The sequence below is a fragment of the Vombatus ursinus genome, unplaced genomic scaffold, assembly GCF_900497805.2.
Source record: "Vombatus ursinus unplaced genomic scaffold, bare-nosed wombat genome assembly UNPS02007612.1, whole genome shotgun sequence".
Lineage (NCBI taxonomy): Eukaryota > Metazoa > Chordata > Mammalia > Diprotodontia > Vombatidae > Vombatus > Vombatus ursinus.
Window position 1 is genome coordinate 8,252,423 of NW_020947390.1, and position 24,223 is coordinate 8,276,645.

Here is a 24,223-nt window from a genome sequence, read left to right on the forward strand (position 1 = left end):
ACATATTGAGTTTGTCGAGCCTTGGATCTGAGCATACTCTAATTTCTCTCCAAGAGTAGGCAACAGTATTAATCTATGGGCTGATAGTAATAACCGTAAATGCTCAATCATAATGTTCCTAATGTAATACTGACTACCCTGGGCCCCATTGACTGAAGACTAATTATGTTACATTTCACCCCTCCTCCAGGGTTCTCCAGTATCTATAGTGGAGTTTGGGGATATGTAGGCTCTATACAAATGGTTCTAGCCCCAACTGATGTTGTTCCCCCATTTGTAAGAGGTAGGTCCCCTGTACCCAATTCCATTTAGTCACTAACAGTCAAGTTATCTTTTATAAAGAAATGTTTACTCCAAAAGGTATAATCACAAACTTACTCCCCAGATTCCTTTAAACCACAGCCCCAAGTTTCAAGTCCAAAATCCGCTTCGGGCTCAAGTCCCAGGCACCCTGGTTTTTCTGGGCTTCTGTGCCTGGATGTCTGACTACAAAAACCACCTTCATTCCTGGCCTCCACCTCACCATAGTGTGAACTCACAGGTCCAACGGGATTGCCACAGTCACATAAGACTGAGGACAAATGGAACAAAAGCAAACACCTCCAGCCCTATTTCTTGGAATTGAAGTAAAAGAAGAAAGGTATTCCTTTTCCTGGTTCAATTTATAGTTCCTATACTGTGGGAGAACTAGGATCTTTACTCTTTGAATAGTAGCAGGAAAAAAAACATGCAGAAAAGAGAAAGAGACTATCTCAGTGTGACCAGTTTTAAACACATAGGCTGTTTAAACTATGCTTCTGATCAAAGAAGACTAATCCCACTATGGATAGCAAAGTGCAGCATGTTCCTCCATGTTAGACTTATTTGACCTATTTGTACAAAAATATTTATGGCAGCTCTTTTTTTGGTAGCTAAGAATTGGAAATCAAAGGGATGCCCATCAATTGAGGAATGACTAAACAAGCTATTTAATGGAATATTATTGTGCTATAAGAAATGACAAGTAGGATGATTCAGAAAAACCTGGAAAGACTTACATAAACTGATTCAGCATTGTGAAGTGAACAGAACCAGGAGAATATCCTACACAGTAACATAAACATTGTTTGCTAAAGAACTGTGAATGACTTAGCAATTCTCAACAATACAATGATCCAAGACAATCCCAAAGGACTAATGATTAAGCATACTATCCACCTCAAAAGAAAGAACTGATATAGATTGAATGCAGACTGAAACATGCTATTTTCACTTTCCTTCTTTTTTTGAGTCTTCTTGTACAAAATGATTAATGTGGAAATGTTTTACATTAAGAAAACAATATAGGCTATTTGTATATATTTTAGATATAGATATGTGTTGAAGTGGTGAGGGAAGGAAAGTAAGAAAGACAGCAAGCCAGGCATTTAATTCATTCAGAAAGGAAGGAAGAGATCTGAGGATAGGTAAATACCATCTACCAGCATCTTCAATGGGTGATAAATTTGGATTAAAAACACCTCACTTGAGGAGTGATTGTTGGGTAATGGTGATAAAGGGAGAGTCTGGAAATGGGATCAGGAAGAAAACAGTATTGTGACTCCCCTACCATAACCAGTGAGATGGGGGCATGGATCTAACCAGTACTGAAAGGGGTGGCCAGGGATGCAGTGTCACCAAGAGGGAGCCAAGTCTCAGTGAGACCCAAAAGATGGAGAAAGTCGGAAAGGTTTAAGATAAAAGTGAATATGTTAACCTTGGCATCCAGGTGGCACAGTGGACAGAGCACTGCACCTAAAGTCAGGAAGACCTGAGTTCAAATTCATCTCAAACCCTTACTAGCTGCATTATCCTGAGGAAGTCACTCAACCTCTGTCTGACAGTTTCCTCAACTGCAAAATGGGGGTAATAATAGCACCTACTCAACAGGGTTGTTGTGAGGAACAAATGAGAATTTGTAAAGTATTATATAAACCACATATATAAATTATATATAAAGTATTATATAAACCATAAAATGCTATATAAATTACTATATCATGAGCCTCAGATGGAGTAAATTAGAATAAGATGACTCAAATTTGAGTATTCTCTTCAATGTTTCTTAACCATTAAGTTGCTCATTTTATTTAAGGAAACATTTCAACTACCATCAGGGACTTCTGTTATGTGATCTTGAATTCACCCCAGTATTGGAACATTAGTAAATGGTGAGGGTTTTTTTTAACATATATTCTGAAAGTTCTCAGTCTTCCTATATATTCAAATTTTAATGTTTTCCTTTTAATTTTCCCTTGATCAACATGTTCATAAAAAGAAACAATAGTTAGATTGTGAAACAGATGAGAAGTGTATGTCTTATAAACAGCCCAGAGAAACTGTGCCCGACTAACCTCAGGGCTAATTGATAATGATTTGTCAGATTTTGTTACCAAAATCTTAATGAGCTAATATGAGTCAGATACAGCAGTTTCCCCTAAGATTTGTCATCCTGATCTGCATAGAGAATGAATTATTAAATATAAGATGTCGCTTTGCTGTGGTTAAAAAAAAAAAAGATGGTACTTCTTTAACATCAAATTTCATGGCTTAAAATCAGCTTTCCTTTGTAACTTCATGGCATTATGGATAGAGTTCAAGATGTGGAGTCAAGAAAAGCTGAGTTCAAATATGACCTCAGATACTTACTAGTTGTGTGATCCTGGCTAAGTGACTTAATCTTTTCAGCCTCAACAACACCTACCTCTCAGGGCTGTTGTGAAATAAAGAATGAGATGATATTTCGAACACATTTTGCAAAACTAAGTTCTCTATAAATCCTTGTTTTTATTTTTATTATTATTATTTAGATTGTATATTTTACTGGTTTGGATCCTTTTGAAATTTTCAGCTAATGCATAAAACTAAAAGATTAAGTTAAAGGCAAAAAGAAAGACTAGAGTGATTTATTTTGATTTAGAGGGCAATTTAAAACGTTTATCAGAAGAGACTTTGTAGGGAACAGAACACTTGAGTGCCATTTAGTTTCTACCTGTAAATTCTAAAGAGCAATATGGAACTGAGTCATGATCTATTCCCATCTTATTTTTTTTAAATCAAGGGTCAAAAGAGCTCCAATGGGTTATTCCTCCATCAAGTTCCTAATAAGCATGGCTTTGAAACATTTCCTTTGTAAAAATGCCTTTGTAAAAACAGAGTTTTTAAATATTTAAATAGCTGAACAAAATACACTTTCTGTCTCATATATTTGAGTAAAATGTTTTAAATTAATAATAACTGACATTTACATGGGAACTTTAAGGTTTGCAAAGATATATATACGCTCATTTGACCCTTAAAACAAGGCTATGAGGTAAAAATGGTAGGTATTGTGGTTTGTTTGGTTTTTTTATAGGTGAGGATTCAAGAGGTTAAATCATATATCCATGGTTGCACAACTAATTTGAAAATAAGAAATTGAATTTTACTTGATGAGAGAATTTATTTTAAAGTATGCAAGAGGGAAAGGGGGGACAGATAGAAGTATAATAATATTTAACTATTGTAAACACCTTGTACTTCTTGACAAGCAAGAGCCTGTTGCTAAAGCCATCTTCCCTTTCAGATATTGTGGATCTTCATTTCTTTTGTCACAATCTTGTATCTGATGAAAGCTATATTGCTCATTATCTTTTAGATTATCATCTGTACAAGGAACTTCACTGATAGACTTATCATTGCTGAAAACAGGTCTCTGCCTCACATACTGTAGCATTTAAATCATCAAACTCACAATCTTAAAGCTCACTATCAGATGAGTCAGATGGGATATTTCTAATTAGTTGTAAAATCTGTTCATCAGGGAGTGTCTTGGACATTGTATCAGTAAAGATACAAGCAAAGCTATATTATTATGACAACAAAACTGCAAATTCTGAAAAACTGAAAAACTGGAAAAAATTTAAAACATAAAATAAACATATGCAAAGATAAATTTTTATTTTACTGTATAAATACAATATTCACAAGGAGAAATATAACTGATTCTCTAAGGAGAAAACACTAATATGAGGAAAGAAATGATCCAATAAAGTTAAGTGTAGGAACATTTTCTTTTATTTACTATATATATATATATATATACATATAAAGTGTTTAAGCATGTGCAGCACTTTATGCATCTGATTCTTAAAGGTAAAACTATGTTTTATTTCATTATTTGAAAAGTCTTTAGAAGGTTGAGGAATGTTGATAATAGATTTAGAAAAAAATCATGAAACATAAAGGAGATATACCTAAGCTTTTTCTGGTTTCAAACGTCCAAAAACATTTTTGTATCATGTGGTACGCCCAGTACTTCCAGTGTTAAAAAGACATATCATTGGTTATGTTAGAAAGGACAATTTCAATTGAATAATGTTAGCAACTCAGTTATAAATGATACTAAAGAGAGTAATAGAATAAAAAGTGGAGGCATCAGCACCAAATGTAGATACCTTAGATGTAGAGGGAATACACAGATAGATAAGAAAGAGAAACATAGAGACACAGAGAGAAACAGAGTGAGAGAGAGACAGATAATGACAGAAAGAGAGCACTTATGATATGTCTGGCACTGTGAAAAGTTTCAGGAATACAAATACAAGTAAGTAATATAGTCCTTACCTTCAGCGAACTTAACTTTTAAAGGTGGAGATAACACATATAATAAAGTTAGAAGTGGGAGGAAGTGGAGACAGCATGATACATGCAGACCACCAGGAAGTGGCATGGAGGCCTGGTTTTAGGCAAGGTATGGTGAAAGCTTAGAGTCAAGTGTCCCCAGGATGGAGTCCAAGTTTCAGATTGCAGGAGATAGAAATGATGGCTGGGATGGAGGCAGAATGACATGGAAGCATGGATTCTGGAATTGAGGGAGTTTAAGGAAGCATCCATATGAATGTTTAAGTCCCGTAGTATAATAGCAGGAGTTGGGCAAGAGAGGAAGAAGGTGAGCTAAGTGCTGACCTCCTTAATGAATAAGCTTCAAATCTCGGGGCATTTAAAAGGTTTCACCACAATGTGGAACACAGCATTTGAACACTCTCCAAAGAAGTGTTCTGTCTAGACCTAGCTTTACCTTCTGTGATGCATCCTACACTTCTTTCACATAATAGCCCTTGATTGTTGTTTTCCAGTATTTGAAGTGCAGTCAAGTAGAGAAGTAGATGTGTATACAGTAAAACTGACTGACAATTTGAAACTAGATAAACAGTAGCACATTAGTGCCTATCATAGCACTTTTCCCACTAAATAGATATTTATTGAATGGATGAATGTTGAGGAAGCTCTTTCCAAAGAAGAAGCTCCATTTCTTGTCATTTTTGCCAGAATAAGGTAGAAAATATCAGGCAAATTTGTGCCCTAGAACTTGAATCCAAGTTTTCTGTTCTTAAGTTCACTGAGCTTTCTCCTCCATCACGTTGCCCCCTCACTAAAAATTAGATTATTAAGGTGAACCTTTATACCCTTCCTCAAATCTTAGGCCAACCTGACAGAAATGGTGCCTTTTGTATCTCTTCTAATTTTTCTATATTTACATAAATAAAAGGAAAGATAAAATCTTCTCAAAACTCCATTAGCTAAAAAGCAGAAGAGATTTTATGAATATAGAGTTCATTTCACATACATTTTTCAGGTGTCAAAACTCACTAGGGATCAAGCTGATTTGACATCACAGAATTAATATTTAAAAGGATATCCTTTCTACAAAAACAAAATCTTCTTACAATTTAGCTACTTAGAATCAGAGCAAGATTTTTATCACAGTCTGAATTTCATTTCCAGGCGGGTGTGCACAACATATGCAATTATTGAGCATTGAGAGTCAGAGGGAACCATTAATTATTTTTACAACCTTTGCAATTTTCAAGTTGACCAGGCTTGGTTTCTTAAACAGCGGCCAAAAAGCAGTAAAAACAACTGCACTCAATAAAAGGGAACAAAAGTAGACTGTTGTTATTGTTCAGTCATGTCCAACTCTTCATGACTCCATTTGGGATTTTCTTGGCAAAGACACTAGAGTGGTTTGCCATTTCTTTCTCCAGCTCATTTTACAGATAAGGAACTGAGGTAAACAGAGTTAAGTGACTTGCCCGAGGTCACCCAGCAGCTAGTAAGTGTCTGAGGCCAGATATGGTCTCATGAAAATGAGTTTTCATGACTCCAGGCCTAGCACTCAATCCACTGTACCCCATAGCAGTAGACAATTGTTACCTTAACATTAGAACTGATAAAATAAGCAGAGTGGCTTGATTAGGGAGACCCCTGATCAGCTTGATGTGTTGACAAAGTGATGAGCATTTGGGATTTGGATTGCACCCTGTAGAGGATGTGTCCAGTCCATGTATTGAAGCAATTATAGAACCATTTAGACTTCATTGAAAAAATAATCAAGTCTCAGTAACTAGGGATGATCTTTTGGGCTTGAAGTGTGGGGGGATTAGGACCACTTCTCCCACAAAACAGAGTAACAGCACTAGAAGCATACTTAAGAGATGGTACAAATAGAGGAGCCTGAGCCTCTCACTGAATGACTAATGACTGCCTTTTAACAGTGTCATATTGTAGAAAAAGTACTTTTATCCACAGAAAGGGTGAGGGAAAGAGAACAAGCACTTATTTTTTTCTCAATTACATGTAAAATATTTTAACATCATTTTTTTTCCATTTTGAGTTCTAAATCCTCTTTTTCCTTTCTTCTCCATCCTTGCCTTGAGAAGGCAAGCAATTTGATATAGATTGTACATGTGTAGTCATGCAAAACATATTTTCATATTGGCCATGTTGCAAAAGAAAACATAGACCAAAAAAGAAGTATGCTTCCATCTGCATTCAGACTCCATCAGTTCTTTCTCTGGAGGTAGATAGCATTTTTCATCCTGAGTCCTTTGGAACTGTCTTGGCTCGTTGTATTGATGAGAATAGCTAAGTCATTCACAGTTGATCATTATCAATATTGCTGTTAACTGTGTACAATGTTCTTCTGATCCAGAAGAAGCATTTATTAGGTGCCTACTATGTGCCAGGCTTTGGAGAGGCAGAGACATAACATCTCTACCAAAGATATAGCAACCATAGACAAGAGAACTAAGTAACTGAGCAGTAGAAATTCCTAAACCCAATTGTCCTGGATAGAAGAGGGGGATTTCTTGAAAAGTGTGGATCAATCAACAAGAGTTATTAAGTGCCAATTCTATCCTGAGGACAAAATTTAATGATCCCAACTCTCAAAGAGTATGCATACACTGGATAGAGCACTGACTCTGGGGAGGACCTGAGTTCAAATCCTCTCTCAGACCAAACACTTGACACTCACTAGCTATGTGACTCTGGGCAAGTCACTTAATCCTAATTACTTTGCCAAAACAAAAAAAAAAAAGTATGCATTCAAGTAAGGGAGAGACAACACATACATATCTAAGTATATACAAAATAAATTCTTAAAATAAAAGTACTTTAATACAAAGTAGTTGAGTGGGAAGGGCATTAGCTATTGATGGGATCAGGAACAGATTTCTGTAGAAGGTAATAGCTGAGTAATGAAGAAAATGCAGGATTCTCTGACATAGAGAGGATGAGGAAGTGCACTACAGGTAGTGCAAAAGCACGAAGAATGGACACAGTAGAGTCCCATTTGGGTAAACCATACAGTATGGGAAAGCTAATCATTTGTAATGAGGCTAGAAAGATACAATGAGGCCATTTTGGGAAAGACTTTAAAAGCACAACAGAGGAATTTATATTTTATTCTAGAGACAAAAGTATATGGGATGGAGAATGAAGTGTAGTGGATTATATGGAAATCAGAAACTTGGGAAACTGGATGAACATTGGTGTCCTCCAAAAAAGTAAAGAAGTTCAAAATGACAGAAAATTTGGAAGGAAAGATTACATGTTCTGTTTTGGCCATGTTATGTTTGAGAGGTCTCTAGAATCATCAGTTTTAAAAGCTGTATAAGTAATTGGTAATGCAAAATTGGAACTGAGAAAAGATACCAGGCCTGGACATATGATCTCTCCAGTGACATTTTGTTATCACTCTCTTTTTTACTTGAAAGTTATATTCATTTCTTGTCAGGAGTGATGATAAGAGCTTGCAGGCTAGGAAAAATTACATCAGACTTCAACTATTTCCCTGGATGATATTAGATTTTATGTCAATTCTCTGGACATTACTGTGATGACACATGTTTAAATAGAGACAAGTTTTACATGTAGGCTCACTAGCATTCTCACTATGCTTTGATCTATTTGGTACATTTGACTAATCCATATGTACAGAAATGAGTCAAATGCTTTGAAATAATCAATAAGGGTATTTTAAACAATATGTTTCTTTAGTGGGTTTTTTCAGTATTCATGAAACTGATAAGTGTTAGGATTTTTAGTCTACCCTTTTGACTCCCCAGCCAATGTTTTCTTGTGTTTACAGGGCTTTTTTTCTTAGTGGTACAAGCTGTAACTATTTTCTATAAAATATAAACATGTAACTGGCCTATATTTGGGAGGGTTCCTGATGTTCTCATCTTTTGGTAATAAATATGTGATGCCTTCTGTTAAGAAAAATGGAGCAGGCTTGAATCAGGGAGGAAGCTGGTAAAGTGCTTTGTGAGCAATTCATATGCCACTCTGAAGGTTTTGAGCCAATAATTATGGATCTTATCCAGACTGCCACTTTCCAGTTTTGCAGAGAAGCTGGAATTTCATGCACCTCCCTTGATGCAGTCATTCTGTTGCTCATATTGACAGTGCATAAGCTTCCTATTTTGCATATGACCCAACGTGTACTTTTGTTGTTCTCTTCTACTTTTGACCATATAGAGGACCAGAAATTTTCCATATCCTCCTCCTTCAGGGTTTGTCTCTCTCCTCTAATTTCCTTGCTGCCACACTTTATGATATAGTTTTTAATTACTATTGGGCTTGTTGTTGTTGTTGTTGTTGTTCTTGTGTTGCCGTGGTTCATTATAAAATACCTTAACCATTTGGCTTTTGTTGTCAATTAGGGACCAAGAATTTCTGATATATGGTTTTTTTCTGGTTCCATTTTTCATGTTTCCTTTTTGTTGCCTTTACTCAGGCAATATCTTGTACAAATTTTCTACTACATATGCCTAGATATTGATGCCAGATAGCTAAATATTTACATAATTTTCCAATATCTTCACATAACTCTTTGATAGTTTTTCCAATCTGCTTCTGCCATTGAGGTATTTGATATTTAACCTTAGAAGCATTCCTATATAGCTCTTCTTCTTTTTGTGTGATTCTATCATGGCAACAGCCCCATCATATACTATTATATCCAGATCTTGAGATGTTTTTACATTCTGTCACATAGTGCGAGAGGAAGTTTCTTCATGATATTTATTCACAGATACAAACTTGTTTGAAACACTTTTCAAATAGCTATCTTGTTAGTTGAATCCATAAAGTCAATTCAAAAAGGGCTTTTGAAATTGCATGCTATGTATTCTTACCTCTTATTCAAAATCATTTGAGACATTAGCATTATTTTTACTCTCCATTTCGTTGTTAAATAACATTCCTGGCATTTGTGTTAAGCATTATGAAGTCTTTGCTTATACTTGGTAAGATCTGCTTCCACTTTTGTTATGATGTGGTCCTAGTACCTAATAAAAGTTTTATCTTTCATACACAGTTTTAGTTTGTGAGTTATTTTTGTTTCTGATCTATTCCTATGTGTCTTGCCTCCTTGTGATATTAGAACCCAAAGGAGCACCTTCACTCCACTATCCTTCATTTCAAGATAATCACCATGATAATTCCAAGTAGGCCCAGCTTACAACTCTATGCTGGTCCATCAATTCTTTTAAATTCATAGGAGCAGTTATATTACATTGACTGAAATGCTAATCCCATCAGTGGTGTTACCTTAACACAACTGGTTAATTCATCAAGTTCCATGCCATACTGTAACAGGTACCACAGCATTCTCAGGGCACTCAAAATCCTCACTGTATGGCAACTTGACCATCATTCTCTTTCATTTAGCATATCTCATCAGATACCAGATTCTTGGTGGTATTTTTTTTTAAATGCCACTTACTTCCCCTCTATTATTTTACAATAACACCAGCAAGCTACTGTTTGAATCAAAACAGCAGCTTCTTAACTGGTTTCCTTACCTCCAGTTTCTACCCATTTCAAACTTTCATGCACAAGCCCACAAGACTAATTTTCACAAAATACCACTTTCATCATATTACTCTTTTGCTTAAAATTCTCCCCATTTCCTTTTAATTCCAAACATTTCGTCATGACATAAAAAGCTCTTCCAATTATTGTATCACCTTAACTTTCCAACTTTTCCCTGCTGTTCCTCTAATACCTCAGTCATGCTAGTCCCCACTGTCCTCTGAGCATAACAGAAGATTAAACTAGATATACTCTAAGGTACCTTCTAAATCTAAATACTATGATCCTGCACTTTAGTTATCCTTTTCCCTTTGTTAGGCACTCACAGAAACTCAGAGTTTGGCAGATATTCTAAATGATTTCTTAAGAAGAATCCCTTCTAAAATATGCCTTAAAGGTGGTGATCTGGCCTTTCTTGAAGATCTCTGGTGAATGAGTACTCCCTCCCTCCCAAGGCAGTCCACTCTACTATGAATGGCTTTAATTGTCATGAAGTTTTCTTTACATCAAGCCTATATCCTCCTCCCTTTAACTGTTATCTACTGCTCCTAGTTCTGCCCTCTGGGACCAAAAAGAACAAGTCTAACCTCTCTCTCTAAGGGGTAGTTCTTGAAATATTTTAGAGTGAAGAAGTCATCCTTCCCCCAAATCTCATTTTCTCCAGGCTAAACATCCCTAGTTCCCTTAATCAGTATTCATATGGCATCGTATAAGATCCTTTATTATACCCTGGAAGACGCTGGGAGCCATCCTCCTTAAATTTTAATTTATTCAATTTGGGCCAATGGTATAGCCTTCCTAGATCTTTTTGAATCTGTTATTCAGTGTGTTAGCTATGCTTCTCAATTTTATGACATCTGCAAATTTGATAAGCCTAACACCTATCATTCTTTCAAAGATCTCCCTCTCCCTGTATTAACAGATTTTTGGTACAAATGATTAAAGTTATTATGTAGAAAGATTTTAAAGAAATGTAGGAAGATGTGTTTGGTCACGTTTGCTATCATGAGGCCAAGTTTTTCTATTTTGCCAATTATTTCTACTGTGCAGGCCATAAATTCTGCTTTAACAATTTTTTTTATTTTGAATCATTCAGGAACATCCTGATACGGTTCCAGAATTCATATGGTTTTCTGCCTCCTTAGGTTTTGATTAATTTTTTTGTCTTTTAATATTTATTCATAGACTTCTGGACTTTGGTTAGCTGATGTAGAGGCCATATTCCCTTCTATTATTAAGATCTTCTCTATTAGTTTATCTGCTTGTGCTTAAAATCATCGAATGTTTTCTTTCCTCCTGAGATCTTTAGTAGTTTCTTTATTTCTCACTTATATTCCCCTATTCTTCATTTTCTACATTCTTTCCCTCCTTGGGCTGGAACTCAAAGCTGTCTCAGCCACCTTCTGCACTTTTGATTGGCCTCAGTTTCTTCCACAGATGACCCCTGGGTAGACAAAACTGACCTGAGCTGGATTCCTGTCCCCTTTACTTCAGGCCTAGTGGATCCCCTCACACACACACACACGCGCGTGCGCACACACACACACACACACATTGGCACCCTATCCCTATTTCCTTTTTCCTTCAGTTCTCTGACTGAATACTATTGCAGCACAGCATGCTGTCATATTGCCATTCTAGGTGAAGCAAACTTCTGGCTTTTGGCTTTGTGCGGCATAAGAAGACAAGCCAAAGCTTAATTCTGTTGCAGGCCCATAGGCAAGCTTGTGCAGCTTTGGCAGGGCATGATGAGCAAGGAGATGATAAGTGAGAATGTTAGGGACTGGGGCAGCTAGGTGGTGCAGTGGATAGAGCACCGGCCCTGGAGTCAGGAGGACCTGCATTCAAATCCAGCCTCAGACACATAACACTTACTAGCTGTGTGACTCTGGGCAAGTCACTTCACCCCAATTGCCTCACAAAATAAAAAAGAAAAGAAAGAGAATGTTAGGGATTAGAGATTAGCCTTCTCTGTTGTTAGTTCACTAGGTTGTCACCTCATTATTGTTCTTGGTGTCTTAGATGTTGGGGACAAATGAAATTGCTTTATCTCTAATGTATATTTTCTTTTTTGGAAAGATATGAGGTCATGCAGATCGAAGAAAATGGCTGGTCCTCTTATTTGTTAGTTACATGAAGCAGGATTTGGGAATGAGGATTTGAAATAATGTAAAGTGATAAAGACAAAACCAAAAGAACAACATACACACTGCTAAAATAATATTTATAATAATTAACATTTACTTCCTTCCTAGCCAAACTTTCTAAACCTTCCCCTCAGAGTGTGCTGTTAGATGTTTTAACTCACTCTCTGGGGAGAATATGTATTCATGAAACATTTTTAAGTGTAATAATCATCGTTAACATTTTATCCATTGCTTTATTAAGTTTAGAAAATCAGTGAAAATAAATAAAACTCTTATTTGTAGTATTTTCCTATTTCTGAGGTGTAAATGCTCACATTGAAAATTTAACAATTGACCCTTATGAGCCAATTTGAATTGCCTTCAGCACAGCTCTGCTCCTCTCTGACCTAATAAAATATTTACAATCTATAGAATTTGCATTGAAATAAGTGGGGTTTTTTTTTGTTTAAATGCTTCATCTATCTTGTCCCCTGAATAAAATTACATGCAAGCAGGGACCATGTCTTATCCCCAAAGAATCTAGCACAGAACAAAGCACGCAGTACATACTCAATATTTATTTATGGAATTGAATTTCAATCATACAGTGAATTGCCCATTTAAAACTATTTGTTTCCTTTTCTGGAGATGTTTTCTATACTCTATTTGATATTTGTGGGGTTTTTTTAGTTTTTTTTTTCTTACATCATATAAAAAATACAAACTGTCAAGTAAACATCTACCACAGACATAATTTTTTTGTATGAACAAGTGTTTATTAGGCATCTAACATGTGCAAGGCACTGTCATAGGTTTTATGTCCACTGCTTTGGCACAGTGCAAATACTTTTGTCTTTTTCTCTATTCATTTAAATATGCATGAACACATATGCAAATACATTCTCACTCCAGATATGCATTATGTGACTACATTATAAGCAGGGTGTTTTTATACTTCTTTCCTTTATTATCAAGATAATTCAAGTTAAGATTTTTTCCAATTAAATAAAAAGTTGTCAATAATACAGGAAAAAAGGAGCCAAGATGGCAGAGAAAAGGCAGGAATACTCATGAGATCTCCCAAATTCCCCTCCAAACAACTTTACATTAGGCCTCAAAACAAATTCTGGGGTGGCAGAACCCACAAAGGGATGGGGTAAAACAATTTTCAAGCCCAAGACAACTTAGAAGGTTGTCAGTTAATTTCTGTCACACCAGGGTAAGAGTGAAGCATAGTCCAGTGCAGGCAAAATCCTGGTACAAGTCACATTGGCAAGCCAACAGTAGGCGTAGGAGCAAATGAATCAGCAGCAGCAGCAACTTTCAGAGCTTTCAGCCGACAGACAGTAAGGGCATCAGAACACTAGTCAGAAGTAGATTACAGAGTCACTTTGCCAGCACTGGGTGCAAAAATGGTGCATGGCTCATACACAGATCTGAATTGTGGTCTTAGGTCTTGGTCCCAGGTCAAGTAGGGGCACTAATACACCAGAAGTTGTGGCCCCAGGCATGTGGCCATGGTCAGAGTTCCAGGGCAGGAAAAGAATGCTAGTGCTTGTTCACAAACCATAGGCCAGGAGAGCAGGAAACACTTCTCTCCTTACATCGTACCACCTTAGAAGAACTAAAAACTTTCAGACCCCCAGAACTAGCTCTGAAAACATCTGTACAAAAAAAAAAAGAAAAGAAAAAGAAACCTAAAGCTTGGGACAGTTATTATGGTGACAGGGAAGATCAAGACACAAACTCAGAAGAAGACAACAAAGCCAAAACTCCTACATCCAAAAGCTTCAAAGAAAAATGTGAATTGGTCTCAGATCCCAAATGAATTCCTGGAAGAACTCGAAAAAGATTTTAAAACTCAAATAAAGAGGTAGAGGGAAAAATGAGAAAAGCAATGAGAGTGATATAAGAAAATCATGAAAAAAAGAATCAATAGTTTGGTAAAGGAGGCAAAAATAATATGAAAAAAATAACACCTTAAAATAGAATAGGTCAAATGGTAAAAGATAGTTTTTAAAATCTACCAAAAAAGAACTCCTTAAAAACTAGAATTGGCCAAATGGAAAAAGAGGGACAAAAAGTCACTGAAGAAAACAATTCCTTAAAAAGTAGAATTGGGCAAGTGGAGGCTAATGACTCCATGAGATATCATGAAACAATAAAACAAAATCAAAAGAATGAAAAATAGAAGAAAATGTGAAATATCTCATGGGAAAAAAGAACTGATGTGGAAATTAGATTGAGGAGAGATAATGTAACAATTATTGGACAACCTGAAAACCATGATAAAAAATAAAATAAAAGCCTAGACAGCATCTTTCAAGAAATTTTCAAGGAAATCTTTCCCAATATTCTAGAAATATAGAAATTGAAAGAATCCACTGCTCACCTCCTGAAAGAGATCCCAAAATGAAAACTCCAAGGAATATTATAGCCAAATTCCAGAGATCACAGGTCAAGGGGAAAATATTGCAAATAGTCAAAAAGAAATCAGGACCACACAAGATTTAGGAGCTTCCACATTAAAGGTTCAGAGGGCTTGGAATATGATATTCCAGAGGGCAAAAGAGCTAGGATCACAAGAGAATGACCTAGACAGCAAAATTGAATATCATTGTTCAAAGGGGAAAATGGATATACAATGAAATAGAAGACTTTCAAGCATTCCTGATAAAATAGAGCTAAATAGAATTTTAACTTTAAAGTACAAGAATCAAGAGTAGCATGAAAAAGGTAGACAGGAAAGAGAAATCATAAGGAATTCACTAAGATTAAACAGTTTTCATTCCTACATGGTAAGATGATATTTGTAACTTCTAAGAACTTTGTCATTATTAAAGCAGTTAGAAGGACCATACATAGACAGAGGGCACAGATCTGAGTTGAATATGATGAGATATAATCTATTAAGGACTGAGAAAGAAAAATGCCCTGGGAGAATGAGGAAGGGAAGTGCAGAATGGGGTCAATTATCTCACACAAAAGAGGCATGAAAGAGTTTTTAAAATGGAGGGGAAGATAGGGAAGGGGGGGGTAATGTTGGAACCTTACTCTCATCAAAATTGGCTCAACGAAGGAACAACAGACACAATCAGGTATATAGATCTATCTTAACCCTACGGGGAAGTAGGAGGAGAAGGGGAAAAGTGCAGGCCTATAAAACTTTACATACCCTTTGACCCAGCAATACCACTTCTAGGTCTGCATCCCAAAGAGCTACAAAGCAAAAAAGGAAAGGACCTATATGTACAAAAATACTTTTAACAGGTCTTTTAGTCGTGGCAAAGAATTGGAAATTGGAAATGTCCATCAACTGGGAATGGCTGAAGAAGTTGTGGTATATGATTGTGATGGAATACTATTGTTCTATAAGAAATGATGAGCAGGATGCTCTCAGAAAAACCTAGAAAGACTTACATAAACCTGTGCAAAGTGAAATGAGCAGAACTGGGAGAACATTGTACACAGTAACAGCAATATTGATGATGATCAACAGTGATTGGCTTACCTATTCTCAGCAATACAATGATCCAAAACAATTCCTAAGGACTTATGACAAAAAAATGTTATCCACCTCCACAGAAAGAACTGATTAAGTCTGAATGCAGATTGAAGCAAACTTTTTTTTACCTTGTTTTGGGATTTTTTTAGTCTATTTTCTTTCATAACATGACTAATACAGAAATATATTTTGCATGACTGCACATGTATGATCTATATCAAATTGCTTGCTGTCTCAGTTAAGGGGGAGGAAGAAGAAGAGAGGGAGTTTGGAACTCAAAATTTTTAAAAATGAATGTTAAAATAGTTTTTACATGTAATTGGGAAAAATTAAATATAGAAAAAACAGATAAATGAATTGGGCATACAACTTTTAAAAACTAGAAATCTAAGCAAATAGAAACACAAACTCAAAAAATAGAAATTTTAAAAATCAAAAGAAAATCACAAAATTGAAAGCAAAAAAATGGAATTAAGAAATAAAACTAAGAGATAGGATTTGGGGAGGGGAGGGAAATGAGAGCACATTAATAATTTGATTTTTTTCAAAGAGAAGGAGGAAAACAAAATTGCCATTATCACAAATGAAAAAGGTGAATTCAGACAAAGGAAATAGCATTCCCCACCCCACCTACACATACTGCCTTTTAGCACAGGGCTGGACACAATATGAAAAACTTGGAAAAGATTTAACAAAAAGAGCAACAAAGTTAAAGAATTGGAGAAGGATAGAGGTTAGAGGTATAGGAATTATTTAATCCAGGTAAGGAAAATTAAGAGGTTACCTTTTAATCCTCTTCCTATAGAACGAATAATTCAGCAGTAGTTTTCCATTTTTCTCATAGGCTTTAACTGTATTATTGTTATTTATCTATAAAGAAAAAATGAAAATGAAAAAATGAAAAATCTTCTTTCCTTTCTAGTGGAAAATAGAACAGATGCCTATCTGTCTAAAATGAACCATGTATTAGGAGTAAGTAGAATAATGGGCTATATCACATTTATAAATGAGTATACAAAACAAACCTTCCCAGAAATACTCATAGCAGCCTTATTGCTTATGAAGAATAAGGAGAGTATTAGTCTGCTTTAATTGTTCACCACAAAGATCAGCATCCCCAAGTAATTGGAAAAAAAATGATATTTTTAATCTTGTAGTAGATGACCTCTCAAGGTCACTTCTGTCCCCATGATTCTGTGTCACATTATTTTTAGAAAGGCTTTTTTTTGACAGTTGATAGCTTTCTTATATAACTTTAAAAAACTGATTAATTCACTTTGTTCTAAAACTATAATTTCACACCCTCCTTTTTATTAATAAATTTCTACAAATATGAACTCTGCAACTTATAATTTTCAAGAACTACCTAGAGGCAACGAGACTTTAATGACAGATTCAGGGACACAAACCTAGGTATGTGTCAGAAGCAAAACTAAAACCTAAGTCTTTCTGAGTCTTGAGACAAACATTCTATCTAAAATACCACATTGCCTCATAATCCCCATGTTGACTTTAATACCAAAGATCTATGTACTGATTCATCTGTGTACTCCCTCCATCCATGAAGATCACAATTCTATCCTAGCCTTAGTAGTTGAATTTGTGATTGACTATGGCCAAAAAAAAAAAAATCATCACCTGCTGTCTATCCCTCTGGTGCTGAGCCTTTCTATACTTATTAGTTAGAATGGCCCTTGGACAACAGACATACAGTCTGTCACTGCGCCCAAACTTGGAGCTTTTTCAAGGTTGGCAAGACCTGCCAGAGTTTTGTATTATGCTGGCATAGCCTTTGAGAATCCAAGGTCACCTCCAGACCACAATAAGTATCAAGAAAGGTTTCAGTGGAGGGTCTAATTACTACATCTGTTGAATAATTTTATTATACCCACTACATTGATACTATCCTTCACATTATTCCAAATTAAGTACTTTTCAAAAATTCCTCAAAATCTATTTTCACAGAATGAAACTTTAAAGCACCCCACAAACTCTCCTATGGTAAAAATCAAATTCTGCATTTTGAGGAAAAAGAGTAGAGTTAATTAATTATAAGTTATAACAGTAAAAGTGACTTGCCACTACCTTTTAGCCTCTCTCGTCTCTCTTTCATGCAAAAAAAATTACTTATGTAATCATAGATTGAATCATGCCTCCTGTTAGTATTCACAATGCATTCCAGACTGCCTTGACCAAATAAATAAGGTATGCATGTAAGTAATGTTGTATCATTAGTGAAAGTATTTGAGAGTATAGCAGTTTCTTTCATTTAGGGGTTCTCATTCTTCATGCTCATGCTCTGAAACTTCTATACTGTTTGCATAGTGCAGTTTGTACAGACTGGGAATGGATTTCATTTATTTCTGTTTATAGTTCCAATTTTGTTTTCAGACAGATAGCCATACTCTAAACTCAACATCCAATACTCAGGGTCACAGCTTTTTAACATGAATCGGGTCCTGGCATCTGGTACTAAGAACATTGGAAATCTGGGGTTCCTATTTTTGATGATTAGTTACAAATATTAAAATACACAAGAAGTAATTTATTACGTACAGATGCACTATGTGAAAATACAATTATCATCAGGTCTTCTGTAAGACCACTACCATGCATTTCATCACACGACATGAAGCTCTCTTTTCTATGAAAGGCATGCTAGCATGAAAATAGATATATCTAGGTGCCAAGTAACAACAAAAGTCCATCCAGAAGTGCCAAAATAAAAACAGTTGCTCAAGAAATATGACAAACTGAGCTTGATTCAAGGTAAAAGAAAGGCTTCCAAGTGTGATTGCTAGCATGATTTATGTGGCTCGAGCCAAGTGGGGGGGATGGGAAGGTAAAGTAGGAAAAAATATGTATTTCAGTACAGAGATATATAATAACCAGAAAGAATAAGATATTAATTGGTGTTTTAAGCAAAGTTCATTTTGAGTCAAAGAAAATGTTAATCTATATCATGTATATTTTGATGGAATTCACACCATAATGTTATATATGCAATGAATAGGAAATAAGGGAAAAGGGACAGTGTTTAAAAGACAATTTAGGCATAATTTGAAAAGAAAATTATATGCAAATGTAAAAAAGAAAAGACTAAATGGAGCAATAAGAACTTCAGAATAATTATGTGGTAATTAACCAGTACTCTTTCCGTCTTTGGTGTGGGGCAAGAAAGGAAAATGAGGCGAGACAGAAAATGGCATAGAAAAAAAAACGTAACTGCTGCGATGTTTTAGTTGTCAAGTGATTTTATTATAAATATGATTTCAACGGTATCTCCATCTCTTAATATTTATTATCAGTGATGTGTAAAATACTTTGGTTATAGCAGACATAATCATTCAAGATATTCTACAAACAGAAAAATGATTAGCACCCTGTCTTTGGCAAGTTTCATTTTAAACTCTGGCTGGTTGTGATCTTAACCCTGTCCCTGGTTTAAAGGAAACCATTTCGAAGACTAAAGGTAGCCAGTTATAGTGGGGCTTTGGATGGGAGGCCAGCTAATTTCTTAAGAAGCACCAGGGCATATTCCAGGGCTTCTTAAACTTTTTCCACTCGTGATCCCTTCAGAGCTTCTTCAACCCCAGGTTTGCAACCCACAGTTTAAGAGACTATGGGGGAAGGGACATGAAAAGGAAAACAAAACATTTAGTGTTTAAATCCAGTCATTTTCCCAATGGTATTCTAGAATCTTAGAGTCTTCATCCCTTTGCTTCTTTGTACTCAGAGACAAAGCCAAGATGCAATGCTGAGAAAGAACAGTAAGAGTCATAAAAACAGACACTCTGAAACCACTTCCCTGCCCTTTCTTCATTAATGTGGGTGACAGAATTAATGGCCCATCTTTCTTTATTCAGATAAAATATTTGAGAAATATGGAATGGGAGAGCTCTCAGTCCTAGTATTTGCAGAAAGAACCCATTTGGTCTAGGGAGGAGAATCCTCATGGATGAGCACCTTAAATATTGCTGATCTTGATTAGGGACCAGATAATATGTAATGTGTGTGTGTGTGTGTGTGTGAGAGAGAGAGAGAGACAGACAGACAGACAAACAAACAGACACAGAGAGAGACACAGAGAGACAGACAGAGAGACAGAGAGAAATAAGAGAACTATGGAAAGTAAGAAAATAGTTCAATGGTTTTTCTATAAAAAATCCTTCTTTTATAGGCTATAATTAGATATGGAAAGAATAATGACGTTGTAGTTGTGACAATATTGTATATTTGGATCAACTACTTTTTGTGAATGCAGCACAAAAACATTGTCATTATTGTTTTCAGAAGCCTTTCTGGTCACCTGTTTTAAATGTTGCTGTTGTTGAGGCATTTTCAGTCATGTCTGACTCTCCGTGACCCCATTTGAGGTTTTCTTGGCAGAGATAGTGGAGTGGTTTGCCATTTTCTTCTCTGTCTCTTTTTACAGATGAGGAAACTGAAGCAAACAGGGTTAAGTGACTTGCCCAGGGTCACACACTTAGTAAGTGTCTGAGGCCACATTTGAACTCAGGAAAATGAGTCTTCCTGACTCCAAGCCCAGCACTCTAGCCATTGTACTACCTAGATATGTTGTTATAATGTACAAAGACCATAAATATGTCAGGAGTACTCTTAATGACCTCAGAAGCAGTATCATTTTCCATCTTTGCATTCCCAGCACCTAGCAGATTCACATATTCATTTTTTCCTGAATAGTAGGTACTTGGTCAATGTTTATTAAATTGGCTTGAACTTCTATTCCACATCATTTTGTCTAATCTGAAACATATACTGTTCCCTTCTATAAAGATCTTTCAGATCAATTTAAAAAGCATTTATTAATCATCTATGACATACAAGATACTGCAAGGTACTGAAGATATAAAGAGTAAAATAAGTATTTCTCTCCCAGAAGAAGCTTACATTCTACTGGGGGTAGCACTCTATGAGCAAATTAGGGTATATTTGGTTTACAAGTTTATAGCTTCAGCCAATTAACATCTAATTCCTATGGTTGCCCAAAGTAAGAAGGAGAAGGACAATCAATTAAAAAAATAACTATCCAGGCTTTTGACTTTCCCACGCATAAACTATAGGTGAGAGATGGGACTTGAACATGTTGATGCAGATTCCTTGCAATTATCTATCATTTGCTAAAGAAATGAAAAAACACACTTTTACTACTTCTCTTCTTCTCTTCTAGGATACTCCATACTTCAAGCTATTATGGAAAAAGCAGGACAAAATGGTTGGCATGTCAGTGCCATATGTGTGGAAAACTTTAATGATGCCAGCTACAGGAGGCTTCTAGAAGATCTGGATCGAAGACAAGAAAAGAAATTTGTAATAGACTGTGAAATAGAGAGACTTCAAAACATATTAGAACAGGTAAGTCATATTTGTCACCTGGAACTCGAGCCTAGAAGTATTTCATTTGATTTTGGGGATAATCTCCCAACTTTAGAGTTAGGAGACCTTCTTTCAAATTTTTGGGTTGGGAGAACCTTCCGCCAACTTGAATTTGTAATTTGATGTTTAGGACTGACTTATGCCTCTTTCTTCTCTTCTGCATTTCTTAGAATATCTGTCTTTCTTCAAAATTAAGCTCAAATGCTACTTCCCACAAGAGACCATTCCTGATCCTTCCATGTGTCCTAGTGCCTTCACATGCCTTCACCAGAATTACCTAGTATTTATTTTATGTGGATGTATTTGTGTCTATATCAGTGTGTGTACACACAAATGTCATTTCCCTTAATAGATGTAAGGTCCTTGAGGGTAGGAACTATTTAATTTTAGTCTTTGAATTCCTGATGCCTAGCATAGTTCGCGGTACATAGTAGATGCTTAAGAAATGTTTGTCTATTGATTGAGCTTCAGATGCTTTGTCCCTCTCAACTGATTATTTTTTATGTCCTAAAATTTCAAAAGTGGTTTGAAATTTAAGGGAACTAATAGAATTTAAGCTATAGACATCTGAAGGCCCCTTGAGGATGACTTTTGAGAATCACTAAATTATTTTATCCTTATCTTCTAAATCCTATAAAAGTCTGTGAGTCTCTCATAAAAGAAAACATTTTTGATCTTTGGAGAACAGCATATGTGAAATGATAAGGAAAGTAAATCTTAAAAACAGACAAACTAGTGTTGTGTGTGGCGTATTTCTCCTAGCTGACCTGGGCAAAGAGAAATTGAAGAATAGATATAAGTCTGTACCTAAGAAGAATTTCTTCATAAAGCACTCAAAAATATTTCTACATTTTATTTGAAGTAGGCAGGAAAAATAAAACAGTGCTAAGTTATTGTGTTAGGCTATAGGAAAATATCATCAAACAATACATACTTGCCTTTTGCTTAAGCCTGGATAGTACGATAATATTTTGAAAGTCTCTATTTTAGGAGATAGCTAGTACTATTGTATCAAGATTATAGTGAATGCGTGCCATCTAGTGGTCTAAAAAATGCTTGCTTATATTTACTCAAGATAGTTGTAAGGTTAGACTACGTATTAACAAGACTTTTTTGTTTACTATTTAAATTTCACATGTACATAATTACACAGTTTAATTTGTTATATAAGCAGATATGCAGAAAAGTTTTAGGGTGGCACATATATAAGGTTAATTTTAGCTTTAGATTGCAAAAAATCACCCTTTTTTTCCTCTTTCATTCTCCCATTCTTTCTTCTTTTCTTTTTGGAAAGGGGAGCCTTCAAAGATATCTGAGGGGGACATTGTATTATATGACCTCCAAGGTCATTTTTAGCTTTGTGATTCTTCTCTCTTTGAGTGATATGGAACCTGTAGAAATAGAAAGGAGGGGAAAAAATAAGCTGTTCTTTTGTAATCACTGTCTATCTAGACATGACTTTATAAAAGGAGACAATGGGATGTTCACATGATAACAATCATTTCAGGAAAGCATGTGTGCATATTGGCAAGTACTAAATATGAGCAAATAAATAATGCAAATTTCTCATCCTGAAAAATTCTCAAAGATGATTAGTGTGTCAGCTATTGAAAGAATATATAACTACTCCCCTCCTAACACAACTGTACTGTGAGTTTGAGTAGCTAAAGCCTTGTATGTAACTCCTATTAAATCCTGTTGGGCATCTGATCCCCCAAAATGGCTGGATTCCCAAGATTCTATTATGAGAACAGAGTAAGGTCCAGAAGGTGCCTCTGATTAATACCTACTTAAAAGACTCACTCAGGAGTAGTTGATTTAGTTTCTGAAACACACTGACCCATTTCAAAGGCTCAGCTAGCTTCTAAGGAGGAAACCAGGATATTTGGGTGCTCTGGATAAGCTCTCTGAATAACTCTTAAATAAACTTCTTATAAAAGTGACTGGAAATATAATTTTTTTTCATGTCCTTACCAAAAAAAAAAAGGATCCCAGCAATTCAACTTAGAATAGAATTTGTATATTTTCTGATGAGTTCTTTTTTCCCTTTTTACTGATATCTACATAATAATAATTATAGTGATAATAGACTTTTATCTCCTAGGATGCCTCTCAAGCAAAGATCTCCTAAATGGTTTCAAGAGCCATTGTTTCTATGAGAACATAATGTCTTTTCACTGGCTCATAATGTATATTTTGCCCTCAAAGTCTACACAACAGGGTTTTCTTTGCCTATTCTTACACTGATGACAAGTCCACTTCCCTATACCACAAACACTTCCCACAAATAAAATAAATCACTATTGCATTTCCCACTGAACTAAATTATCTGAAAAAATTTCTGGTTTTATTTTTGATTTATTCAAATAAACTGAAAATAGATGAGCTACTCATAATTCTACCCTTTGACTTACATTGTTCTGTTACCTTAACCACATCATATGATTCTCTGTGTCCCTTATTCTTCTTTCTTAATTAAAGAATAATCTAGTTTAGAGGATAAATAATAACCAAGGTAGTAAAATCCTTAACCAATTTTTTTTTAAAAGCTACATAACAAGTCCTAAGTTTGCCATGGCAAAAAATCAACCTGTAGACAAAGCTTGCTTCTTTGGTATAGACAGGGTGAGGTGATGTATTAGCAGACTTCTGGTCAGATGAGGACACTTTCACATTATTGCTATATACTGTCAATAATTACTTAGCTGACATTTTAATTTGTACCAATTTGCAAAAACATAATAGAAACAGCTCACACAATTTTCTCTCAAAATATGTTAATGAACAACTAAGCTCAGAGATATTCCTCATCTGGTGTCCATTTTTCCAAATTATGTTTATGCCATGCACAAATAAGTTCTTGTCCATTTCCATATAATGAATATTCATTGGGAAGCTTCAAAATCTGTAATAAGGCACAAATATTGTGCCATATGTCTTTACTCTTCCATTGAGAACCATAGTTTAAAAAAAAAGTAGAATTTCAGGTAAATTTGTTGTTCAGTATTTTCAGTCATGTCTAATTCTTCATGACCCC

General features: G+C 35.4%; 1 protein-coding gene across 3 annotated transcripts in view; it reads left to right on the forward strand.

The window, feature by feature from the left end:
• GRIA4 (glutamate ionotropic receptor AMPA type subunit 4) overlaps positions 1-24,223 on the forward strand; it is a 467,849-nt gene that overhangs the window by 306,639 nt on the left and 136,987 nt on the right. For all 3 annotated transcript variants that reach the window (XM_027849547.1, XM_027849546.1, XM_027849549.1), the window contains exon 4: positions 20,981-21,165. In XM_027849547.1, coding sequence (XP_027705348.1) covers positions 20,981-21,165 — 185 coding nt within the window. The remainder of the gene's footprint in view (positions 1-20,980; positions 21,166-24,223) is intronic.